The sequence below is a fragment of the Eptatretus burgeri genome, chromosome 6 (genome assembly GCF_056783735.1).
Source record: "Eptatretus burgeri isolate ZD-2024b chromosome 6, Ebu_testis_v1, whole genome shotgun sequence".
Classification (NCBI taxonomy): domain Eukaryota; kingdom Metazoa; phylum Chordata; class Myxini; order Myxiniformes; family Myxinidae; genus Eptatretus; species Eptatretus burgeri.
The window spans coordinates 70,247,677-70,260,176 of NC_140966.1; the positions used below are offsets into that span (position 1 = coordinate 70,247,677).

At 39.8% G+C, this 12,500-nt stretch overlaps 1 protein-coding gene across 6 annotated transcripts in view; it reads left to right on the plus strand.

The window, feature by feature from the left end:
* HFM1 (helicase for meiosis 1) overlaps positions 1–12,500 on the plus strand; it is a 306,617-nt gene that overhangs the window by 245,460 nt on the left and 48,657 nt on the right. For 5 of the 6 annotated variants that reach the window (XR_015059302.1, XR_015059305.1, XR_015059306.1 and 2 more), the window contains 5 exons: positions 5,088–5,216; positions 8,037–8,122; positions 8,276–8,359; positions 10,498–10,655; positions 11,552–11,655. Coding sequence is in view for 1 of the 6 variants with exons in the window: in XM_085885562.1 (XP_085741688.1) it covers positions 5,088–5,216; positions 8,037–8,122; positions 8,276–8,359; positions 10,498–10,655; positions 11,552–11,655 (561 nt within the window). In the remaining 5 variants the exon portion in view is untranslated. The remainder of the gene's footprint in view (positions 1–5,087; positions 5,217–8,036; positions 8,123–8,275; positions 8,360–10,497; positions 10,656–11,551; positions 11,656–12,500) is intronic. The other variant, XR_015059303.1, reaches the window with a different exon arrangement.

Consider the following 12,500-nt stretch of genomic DNA (forward strand, 5'->3'; position numbering starts at 1 on the left):
GAATACGAGAAGAAGAAGAAGAAGAAGAAGAAGACGAAGAAGAAGAAGAAGATATTAGGACTTGGAGTTTATTGTAATGGTTCCAACAGTATTATTTTTTATTATGATACGACAGCAGGAACCCTTTAGAGTAAAGTGTGACGGACATGGTAGGAGCACACAAAATCATCTATATATTAATACTGAAGGATCAATTTTGTGTTCCTCCTCGCGGTCGCGTCACGTTTTTCTCGGTACTGTGACCTGGACTGAAAGAAACTTCGTACCTGTAAGAGTGCATCGCATATAGTGGCAATAGTCAACCTTCAACTCTGAAGCAGAATAAACACTTTTCGTTTCATATTCGTTTACATGGTGACGTGTGACGTCACCGCTGAGAGGCGTAAGGACGCCATGACATCATCGGTCATTCGCTGACGTCATTACATCTGCAGCAATGCCAACCCTCCCGATTTCATCGGGAGGCTTCCGAAAATTCACCCAAACTCCCGCCCTTACGATCACTATCCTTATCCTCCCGAAATTTTGATATTTTTGCACTGTTCACTAATCAGAATGTACTAGTATGAGAATTGAATGAAAAGCATCGTCTGCTACGTATAGCATGTGGTAACTCCATAACGTTCGCTGCTACCAAATTGTACGTAAAAAATTGCAAATTCAAATGAGGAGCGGCGAAACATTGGGTCTGGATCTCGCTTATGCGATCATGCACTGAGATTTAGTGCATGCGGTATGTGTGCAATACAGTGCATGCGGTATGTATGCACAGTGTATATGCATGCGATACGCTCACTGCATGCAGCTGGGCCCCGTACCAGCCCGGCGGTCGCGACCACCGTGCGGTGTTTAACAGCCGCTAGAGTTCTACGAGTCGCGCTGCAGCTGTGGAACATCGACTTCGAAGTTACCGATGCTTCAAGCCCTCGATGTTGATTACGAAATGGCAGAAAAGAAGCTTACGAAGACCAAGAAATGGTCTCAGAAGTACAAGACCGAATACAGTCTCCAATACCCGTGTATTCGAAAGTCTGAAAGAGAATTCATCATGCGTATTGTACAGTATGCAGCGTTGATATTTCAGTTGAGCACGGATGTCGCGATGATATTCGGAAGCACGTTGGAAGCAAACGGCACACAGACATTGCAAAGGAGAGATCTTCGAGCACGAGTACCGGTACACTTCTGAATTATTTCACCAAACAAGGGACAAGCGAGGAAGAGTATGTTACCCGAGCGGAACTTCTCTTTAGTGGATTTATTGTGGAACATAACTTGCCCATATCAGTCTCAGATCATGCTGGACCTCTATTTCAAAAGATGTTTCCAGATTCAAAAGTTGCTTCAAAGTATGGATGTGCAAGAACAAAAACTTCAGCAATAATTGGTGAGTTGTCAAATGTTACTGCTTCATCTATTGCCGATATTGCTAGACTAGCTCCATTTAGCCTAGCTACAGACGGTAGCAATGACAGTGGTGAGGCCCAGCTATATCCTGTCCTGATTTCGTACTATGATAACAGTGCTGGGATTGTGAAGCAAGGTTTGCTAAGTTTGCCTGCGTGCAAACAAGATTCCACTGGAGAAAACATTTTCAAACTGCTTGATCATGAGTTCAGTGACAGGAAAATTCCGTGGGGAAATTGTGTTTCCTTTTGTGCTGATAATGCCTCTGTCATGGTGGGCAAGCACAAAGGAGTCGCTGCTTATATCCACAAACAAAATCCAGAGTGCTAAATCATGGGATGCCCTTGCCATATGATGCACAATACGGCCAAGAAGGCGGCTCAGGCCTTACCCATTGAATTAGATGACTTTCTCATCGATATTTACTACTACTTGGACAAAAGTAGTAAACGCGTCAGAGTGAAAGCACTGCAAGAACTCTGTGATGCCCCGACACACAAGATTCTGAAGCATGTCGCAACAAGGTGGCTGTCCCTTGGTCAGTGCCTAGACAGGCTGATTGAACAGTGGGAGCGACTTCGCCTCTTCTTCAAAGAAGAAGTACGAAGAAAAATGCAACCAACTGTAGCCAAGACTCTAACAACGAGCAAGAAGGACGGCACTGTATCTACTGCCAGTACTGACACTGCAGGATCAAGCACTAGTGGAGCAGCATTCACCACTACCACTGCAGTATCTGCTGCGAAGAAGACAGCAGGGACAGCACCAAAACCAATGCTGAGAGCAGGTAGCATCACCGGCCCTTCATCACGTTCATCTACAAAGCAGATCCCTTCAGAGTCGAGAAAGACTGTGATAGTCCCATCTACAGGCAAAGAAGGACCCAAGTTAAGTTCTGCTTTTGCCAAATCACTTGATAGAAGCTCAGCAAAACCTTCGAATCAGAGGTCTTCTTCCTTGGCTGCACCTACCTCAAGCTCTCTCCTCAAACGTAAAATTGGATCTGGTACTACGAGTCTGACCTCTTCTGCTGGCAGTAAACGCAAGTTTGTACATACTGTATAATGCAAGTCTCCACAAACAAAACTCTATTGTTTCTTCCTTCGATATGCTAACAAGCTTTTTGAGAAGGGGAATCTTCTGCTCCAAAGAGACGAACCCTGTATTCATCTCCTGCACGGAGAATTGAATGGTCTTCTGAAAGATATCTTCGTACGGTTTTTGAAACCATCGGTGTCATCGGTTGCTCTGGTAAATGTACCCTTCTCTGACAGAAATCATCAGAAGAATGATGAGGACCTCATGATTGGGAACGATGCCAAACTGTATATAAGGGAACAAAGGAGTCTCAAGAAATCCACCTTCACTCTGAGTGAGTCAGACATCCAAGGTTTCTTCAGTGCAGTTCGCTCATATTATGTGAAAGCCTGCAATTACATCTTCAAAACCTGGCCGCTAGATGATGAATTAGCCAAGCATGCTCAGGTGCTGGATGTTAAGCTACACCAAGAAGTGGGGTTTGACTGTGTGGAGTTTTTCATCAAGAAATTCCCCTGTCTGTTCAGTGGCGGTGATAGTGACATAGACAGTCTTGAGAGTGAATTCGCTCACTACCAGGCAGACGCCTCCATAGCTACAATTGCTACTGAGACAGTGAGAGTGGATGAGCAGTGGCATCGGATTTCACAGCTCACAGATCCCTGCACTGGTGCCAAGAAGTATCCTAATTTGAGCAAAGTGATGAAGGGAATCTTGGTCATTCCTCATTCGAACGCATCATGTGAGCGGGCACTCAGTCTTGTACGGAAGAATCATACTGAATTTCGTCCCAATTTGAGTGTCAAAACCCTGGAGGCTCTCTTAATTGAAAAACTAGCTCATAGCACCCCTTGCTACCAGAGAGAATACAGCAAAGACATAATCAGAAGGGCTAAAAGAGCCACACAGCTGTCACTCAGCAAAGCTGCCATGGAAAAAGCAAGCAGCAGTAGTACCAGCCAGTAAGGTAAGAAAAATATTGCTTCTTTTGTGCTTTTTGTTAATCTTTGATTGTCCCTAACTTACTAATATTAACATACATGTAACATTAAAAAGTGCACAATTTTCCCCTTTTTTTGTTCAAAAAGTGGGAATTCTTAACATGTTAAATGCCCAAAAATAGGGCTCAGAGGGCACTAGAGAGCGTCTAGAACCCCAGAGCTTCCAGGGCCCTAAGGCGGGCCCTGGACCCCGCCGCAAGGGTCGAGCGCTGAGCGCTCGAGATGTGCGCTTCGCGCACATTATTTGGTGTCGGATGCAAATCCTCCCTAATTCTGATTTCCAAAAGTTGGCATCTCTGCATCTGTCGTCGACAGACCGTCACCGCTGAGAGGTGCAATTCCACTCCTCGAAAATAGCATCTGCAATGTAAAACCCTCTTCTGCACATGCTGACTACCTCAGAATGTGAAATTGACACAAAAAATGTAACAAGAAACGTGTCTATATATTAATACTGAAGGACAAATTTTGTGCTCCTCGCGGTCGCGTCACGTTTTTCTCGGTACTGTGACCTGAGAAGTTTTGACACGGTGTTTGTACGTCAAAGTAGACACGTGCACAAATCAGGGGACTTCTTCACAAGGAGTAGTGTACACCAAAAATGTCGTGTACAAGGACGTTTTGTCTGCCTCATTAGGTCAGGCCATGGAGTACATCGACTGGGATCCGGCTCTTACAAGAGCTGCCACCGGTTGTCATATTGGGCTCATGGAACAGAATCCATCTGTGACGGGGTTTCGGCCAGTATATATTAATACTTCTCGAAGCAAAATAAAAAAATATCTGAAAGTACATGGAAGGAATACACAAACAACAACTACATGTTGTTAAAGCAATCCTTTTTTTGAATGTTTCACTTCATTTTACATCCTCTTTGTAACTCAGAGATAGGCATGCAATATGTTTGTGAATTGCACCATGCTCTCTTTTTATTAAACTCATCAGTGAAGTGACAGGTTGGCACTGCGAGTAATCACTTAATAATAGTTGGTTGTTTTGTGGTTTGTACATACTGTATAATGTAATTTGACCTTGTTTTGAGGATGCCTGAGAGCCACTTCCAAGAATATGTTCCATCTACTGTATATTGTATGTGAAGGAATATATTCTCATTCATTCTTTCAAACTGTAGTACGCTCAGTAAGCATTTACACTCTACTCCATGTTTACAGTTTCATAGCAAAGCGTTAGTTGCATCAAAATTATGACAAATTTTCATTTATTTTATGTGTGACTTCAGCTTGGTGATGTCGTATTCAGTCAACATAATAAAATCTTTTTTATGGCCTGCATTGATGCAGATAAGCTTGTGCATTGCAGTATATGTTGATGCTGCACTTCTTAGAATAATATGTTCTAGTTAATAATCATAACCCACACATGATGACCTCCACCTTTCACCTTCATGGTATGCACCTGTGCTCATCCAGTCCCTGTTGGTGGAGCTTCTGAACGTCACACTGTAGTTTCACATGATAACAAATTTGCTCGTGATATCATTCAACAAGCTCCAATGTCATGAAAATGAAACTTTATTACATAGGAAAAATAAACTATTGTCTATTTGGCGCAACACAAACCTTAATATTTCATTTGCTGTTTTTAGAATTCCATCATGCTTTTTCTGGTTGCATCTTGCAGGTTATTCAGACTTGCAACGTTCAAAGAAAACCTTATCTTCAGTTTTAACTGCCTTGCTGTTGGTACAGTGCTTCAAAGCAAAGCTTTGGGAAAATTCTCTATATGTGTCTAGGCAACTTGAAAATATTGGTGAGTGTTCTATAATGTTGCAGCTATTTACAGCTTCATTAATGACATTTTGAATAGCCCATTTGACTATTTCAATTTGAATACCACCTGGTGTGGTAAGAGCGAAAATAGTCACAATATTGGTCTTGACCACGATAATTTAACATTCATAAACAACCTCATGGAAAACCTTCACTATCCATACTTATACTGACCTTAATTGTAACCTTGTTTGAAAAAGTATAAAGTAGACTGGTCAGATTTCTGGGAAATCAGACTTCAAGAGGCATTTTGAGGGAAAAGTTGACAAACCACTTTTTTATCATAATTTGGGTGTACTGAGTCCATTTTTGCTGTCTGTCACCCTCTCCTGTGACTCAAAATGCCTCAAAATGGCCAAAAACAAAATGGCCACCAAAACGTTATTTTAGCGATTATTTCCAGTCTTCCTGACGTAAAATGCACAGTTCAGAAGTGTCATCCATAGGCATAAGGCATCACCATATGTAAACTTCATCCTATCAAAATGTAATGTTGTCTGCATTTTAATTAGTGGCAATGGTGGCCATCTTGTATTTCAAGATGGCTGCCATGGCCAGCAAATATTTCTCCTAAATCGACTTCTAAGGTACATCCTGAGTTTAACTGTTCATAGTTTTAAGAAATAAAGTATTTGATTTCGCCCAAATATTTCCAATCGTAGTTTTAATCAAGAAACACATATTTGCTCCATATATGTGTGACAAAAAAAAGCTGAATCACTCTACGCACAGATCACCATCACCAGAAAGCGCTTATAGGATTGAGTGATGAAATGCACTAACTCATTTTTCTTTTGTTTTAGATGAAGGATGTGCTTCATGTGGAATTTCATATGATGAATGTACCACAACAAAAATGAGAATATGGAGCCAATGCTGAATCTTAAAAGAGACAGATCCACTGATGTCACACAATGCATCATCTGCCAGGAGAAGAAAAGTGACAAACTGCGATGTGCTACAGAACAAGGACTAACCAAACTGAAAGAGTCTGTGCAAATACGATAGAAACATAGAGACTGTCAAAACAGAATAGCAATAGATAGACTTGTTTTGATACTTACTACCAACCCTGATTCCTTGGTATGGCACAAATCTTGCAATGCTAGTTTTACTAGCAAAACAAACATATCCAGATTACAAAATCGAAATTACTCTGAATCCTGTGAAACTGTGCTGGAAACCATTCCAGCCTTCCATGCTTTGCCTGGAAGTGATGTGATATCCTTCTTCTGAGGCCACAGCAAATCCACTGCATGGAAAGTGTTTACAGAGCATCATGGAGTACTGCAAAATCTTGGAAATGGAGATCTTGCAGAAGGAACTGCTAAAGATGTGGAGCTGTTTGTCTGCAAATTGTACAATATGCACAACGTTGACACAGTGGACAAGGCTCGACCAGTACTGTTCGTTAAGTCCCGCGCTCCAGTCACTCCCCCCAACAAGTGATGCACTATTCTTCCATGTGAAGCATTCACATTATCAGGCATTAGTCTGGAGACACGCACAACAGAACTACCCAGATCTGCCTCCACCCGAGTCCATGTGTTGGAAACAGAGCGAGGACAAACTGGTGCTCATTTTTATGTCATTGCCACCTGTACCCCAGTCATGTCTGGAACTGATTTCCTGTAACTGCAACACTGGCTGTATGAATTTACAGTGCAAGTGCAGAAAGTCTCGTATGTTGGTCACATCACAATGCAAATGCAAGGATAACGACAACTGTCGCAATGAGTAGAACTGTGAATGAATGACTGAGTGACACAATTGCAGAGATATCGATCATTTCCATATGAGACATTGTAGGGATTTGCATATTCCATTAAATTGTGGTGAACAATTATTTGCACATTGCGACTGGATATTTTCGGGCAACGCTGTCCAGGATGAAAAGCTCAGTGTGTATGTGATAAGCGATGTGTTTGCGGACAATAGAGTAAGTTATTCCAGAACCTTCGTTTGGAGTTTATTTAGCATGAGCGCTAAAAAATAACATCACATGTATTATGTATGACTAAATATTTCATAGATGGTATACAGGACAAAAAAGTTAAATACATATAAAGTGGCATTTTGTACTTCCAGTAAGTTCTTGACATTCAATGGGATGGTATATGTTATTATGGTGAATGTTGACAATTTTAGTATTTAATTACCTATTCAAGCATGACTATTAAAGAACAGGTTTCAGTGTAAAATGCTTTGAATTTCTTACTGGCAATCATGAGCCCCAGCACTGCTTAAATGCTTATACCTAATCTAATTCACTGTTTGTCGTCATATGAATGTCGTCACAAATATTTCCGATATAGGCAATATACCGATTAACAATGACAGCCATCTTGAAATTCAATATGGACACCATAAACCTATGTTAAGAAACCAATAACAGTATTTTGCATATTTGAGTATAACTTTGTCCATCATGATGCATTTTGAATGAGGAGAGTACTCAACTTTGTGTTTAATTTAGGGAGGTATGCAAAAAATACAGTAAAATGCATCTTTGGCAGCCATTTTGTTTTTGGCCGTTTTGAGGCATTTAGAGTCACAGGAGAGGGGGACAGACCGCAAAAATGGACTCAGCATACCCAAATTATGATAAAAAAGTGGTTTGTCAACTTTTCCCCAAAAATGCCTCTCGCATTTTATAGAAACACATTTATCAGATTTCCGACCAGTCTAATAAACTGTACGCTTAAAAGTATCTGAGATGTCATTAATAATTTAACATTCGTAATATAACTCTGCATTATGAATGTGTGATGGGTCCACAATGAATGTGTCTTCTCTTTAGGTGCCTCTCTCTCCAATGCTATGGTGAATGCCAAATTGACCACTTTTGCAGAAATAGAAGCCACCAACCCCAGGATAATTGAGATAGTATGTGCAAATAATCGTGTTTTTTTCTCTCAAACACCTTATAAGATGGAATTTATCTTTGGATTTTTTCTTACTTTTGTAATGCTATTTGCATGGCATCAACATTGGTTGGCAAGTTAATGTTGTAATTTGTGTGGTCTGGCTTTATCACAGATTTTGAACAGGAATCCTCCATTTGGAAACCAGATCATCGATGCTGTTCATTACCTTCCTCATTATGACATTGGAATACTCCAGGTCATAATCATTTATACCATCACAAAATTTTCAATTGACTAACTCCCTCTCCTTCTTTGGAGATATACTGCAGTATTAGCTGAACTTTTATCACAAGTTTGATAAATCTTAATTTTACACAGTTGTATTAACAATGTATTATTGAATTATTATTTGGTAGCCATAATTTCATGAGAACTGGAGTCATTTTTTCAACATTCCTTTACAGAGAACTTCAAACCTGTACAATATTTGCCAACTTATGGTTGTTTGTCCATGCTCGATATGTTTTAAAATGCTGAGTGTAAAGCAAGGAAGCAACACGTACCATTTTTAAAGTCTTTGGTGTATCGCATCGAGGTTTGAACCGCTGACCTCCCAGACTCAGAGCAGACGCCATGACCATTACGCCACTGAGTCTGGTGAATCCAGCCAATAATCTTTTTATCTCAATTTAGACATTCACTATTAAGGCCTTAGTTATTTTATAACTTGGTTTACAGATCCGCCAAAGGTATATTTGCTGAAATGAAATATAAATATAAAACACATTTTTAGCCATTTATATTAATAAATTTTCCGCCGAAGGTGCAAAAGTTTCAAAACCCGAAATGTAAACGTCGACATTTATTTTCAAAATATAATTTCACGTGCGCGCACCAAAATGCCGAGTCCCCTTTAACCAAACTACGCAGTAGTCTTCGGTCATGGCGTCTGAGCAGTGGCCAGCGTGGTTCAGATTGACTGTAGTTTCTGGAGTGAAAGTGATTGTTAAGAAATATGTCAGCGGTATAAATTTGAGTGACTGTATTGGTGATTTAATCACGCAACATCTTGATGACGAATATTCTGGCCGAACTATTGCATCAATTCAGTGCAGCAGTGGGGATGATTCGCAGGCTACTCTCGATTGTGCCGATTTTGTTTCCGTCGAAAATTGTACACTGCTGTTCGTATTGAAAGATTTCGGTTCCAAGTACGTCAAAGTTTCCCTGCGAGATGCTGATATTCAGCCTTCAATGGACCAGAAATCAGCCTTTGATGTGCTCATGGGGATGGGGAGACGGTACGATCAGATGCCCGCTGAAAAGTAAGAGCTGGTTATGGCTCTGATTGACCGTTTTGAGCATGTTGACTCTGAGTAGACACCTTTTTAAAATCATCTCCAGCACTATGCACTGGTGTGCACGCACACATCTACGACTTGGACAGTAATTTTCTCAGCATTGTTTCCATTTGTTTGATGATCCAACAGGTTTCTATAAGAAAAACATCCCAGACTATATTGTAAAAACAAGTTTTAATCCTTCTTTATTGTTTTTCACATCAGATGATACAGTGAACATGGGCATCCTGCATTTGAATGGTCTTCCATCTTCAATCTTTTCGTAGATCCTCCTGGTCTGGGATTTATATTTATTCCCCCCCCCCACCTACCCTTGTGTTTTCCATGGAACATCTGAAAACAAATCATAAAAATATATAATTTATAAAAATTGAAATTACATTTATATTTATATTTCGACCTACCGATCCGTCATTTTAGCTGAAGAACTGTGTAAACCAAGTTATAAAATAACTAAGGCCTAAGCTGGCAAAATTGTCAATAGTATTGTACTTGCATTTAAGCTGTCTAGTCTCAGTTCGATTCCTGACTTGACTATCAACTGTCATCGTGTATGCCATCCTTAAATGGCAAATATGTCAGCCGGCTGTCTTTTTAAACGATGTCATGGGATTTTTTTTAACATCGACAAGCAAGTGCCATCTGTGGGAATTTGCTTGTTGATGTTAAATTATGCCATAACACCTTTCAAAAAAGTTGGTCATGATGTGCTGGTACCCTTGCTCCAAATTCTTGCATTGATCTACTGGGCAGCACTGCATAAGTGGCATAGCTGCACCTCCAGAAGTTATGCCACCAAAAGCCACCTGCTGTGTATGTGGGAAGCTTACTGCCTTGAATGTATATACAGAAACCCAATGCAAAAATTTACAACATGCAAATACCAATCCCATGTCTTACTTATATTACATTAAATAAAAAAAGTATTTCACATAGGTTTTCCTATTGCAAATGCTTGTACAAAATTGAGCAAATGGAGCGTATACTCGGCATTGGTATTTTGGTTTTAAAGCATTCTACACCTGTCTTTCAGATTCCTGACTATAGTCCCATGGTGGCAAAGATTTCTATTTCTATGTTGTTGAAAAACTTCACAGAGTTGCAAAGCCAAAGAACTACCTCTGACAACCACTTTACTACCTTGGTGGTCGGAGACACTGAAAATACACTTCTGCTCCGGCAAAGAATAACGTGGGTTCAGTCTCCATAGCATTATACTGCACATAAAACACTTATACTGTACTTACAATGTAATATATTTCTTAATAGTAGAAACTCATATCACTCATAAAATGAATTGATTTCCTGAAAAGTCCTCACATGTACAGAATCTTCTGAAAAATGAAATTTAGCTTAAAAAAAACAAACTCTAGATCAACTGCAAAGAATGGCATGTACAATCAGACCAGCAGTGCTTCTCAGTGATGAATGATCATCACTGCTTCTCTGATCACTTCTTAGTGATCAGACCAGCAGTGCTTCTCATGAATCACAGTGAACCATGAATTGTGAATCAGCAAGCCATAAATAAAAGATGGCATTCTTCGACTGCTTTATGCTTCTGCAGCTCCCATTTGTCTGAATTACTTTATTTACTTTTCTGAACTGATCATGATTCTCATTATGTGGAATGTGAATGTGACTCATTTATGTTGCGTTGAAGTAACTTTTTGGCTATCAAGTTTTCTTGTAAGTTTACTTACGATGGAGTCTTGGCAAAGCAACAGTTAAACATGCCTGGTGTTGGCTTAAAGGTGAGGGTGGTGGGCTTGGGATCCTTGGATTCTGAGTTCAAATCCTATTCGGCTGTTGAGTTAACACCAAGTGGGGTTGACTCAGCCTGTCATCCTTCCGAGGATTGCAAAATGAGTGCCAGCTTGCTGGTATCCTTTGTTGGAGAGGCAACCTGTCCAGGATTGTGCCCAATTGCCAAGGAGACTGCTTAGGTGGTACCAACACTCTTCACAGAGTCTGGTCTCAATGGATGGATGGATGGAACAGCCAAACTGGATGTTACTTTTTGCAACAGTCAAAAGAACAACAACCTTGAAGCTTAAACTTGCCAAGTTATTGTGCATTTGTTTCAGGGATCATGTGCTCCTGAAAACCGGTAGCTGGATTAAACGATTGGATGTTCCTCGTGCCAAGAGTGGAGATGAATTGACATTCCATCTCATTGACTCGGAGTACGGTGAGGATATTTTGTAAACGACTTTCATTTGAGGATCACAGACAGCTATTTATCTTATTATAGCCTACAGCCATAATGGTGGAATTGAAAACTATAAATGCCATTGTGAATACAGTAATGTTGCAGCTTAGGACGATTTTTTTGAGAAAATAGCGACATACTGTACAAAAGCACCAATTTTTTCCCCTATTAATTATTTATGTGAAAGACATTAAAAAAAATTGGTTGGAGACCACTGATCCAGATCATTCTAAGTTATTATAATGACCAATAACTATTTGTGCCTTCTTTTTGGGGGAAAAAAAATCAGGCAAAAATCCTTCGGTTTTTTTTTGTTGTATGACACTGGAAAACGAACTTGGATCATATATATATATATATATATATATATATATATATATATATATATATATATATATATATATATATATATATATATATATATACATATATATATGTGGGTGGTCCAAAAACAGCAAAAAAAATATAAAAAATTCAGATGTTGTATCCACAAGCCTTAAGTTATTCCACCATGATTCATTAACGCGCATAAAAAAATTTAAGTTGATCGGAGGTGATTTAGAGGTCACTCCATATGACGACTATTAGTTTCATGAGTTGGTTAAATTAGGGTATGGTCAGGTATGATTACGGGTACTTCTGGATGTCCGAGGTGGAAATGGAGTGCATTTTCGAACTCTATGGGGACGATTTACTCCAAGAAATGACTGCACCGACATTGAATTCACCACCATTTCGAAAATATGACCTAAAACAAGATTTATCATGACTGGAGTTGAGTAACTTATCCGACTCATTTCGATATTTTCGAATCTATAATTAAT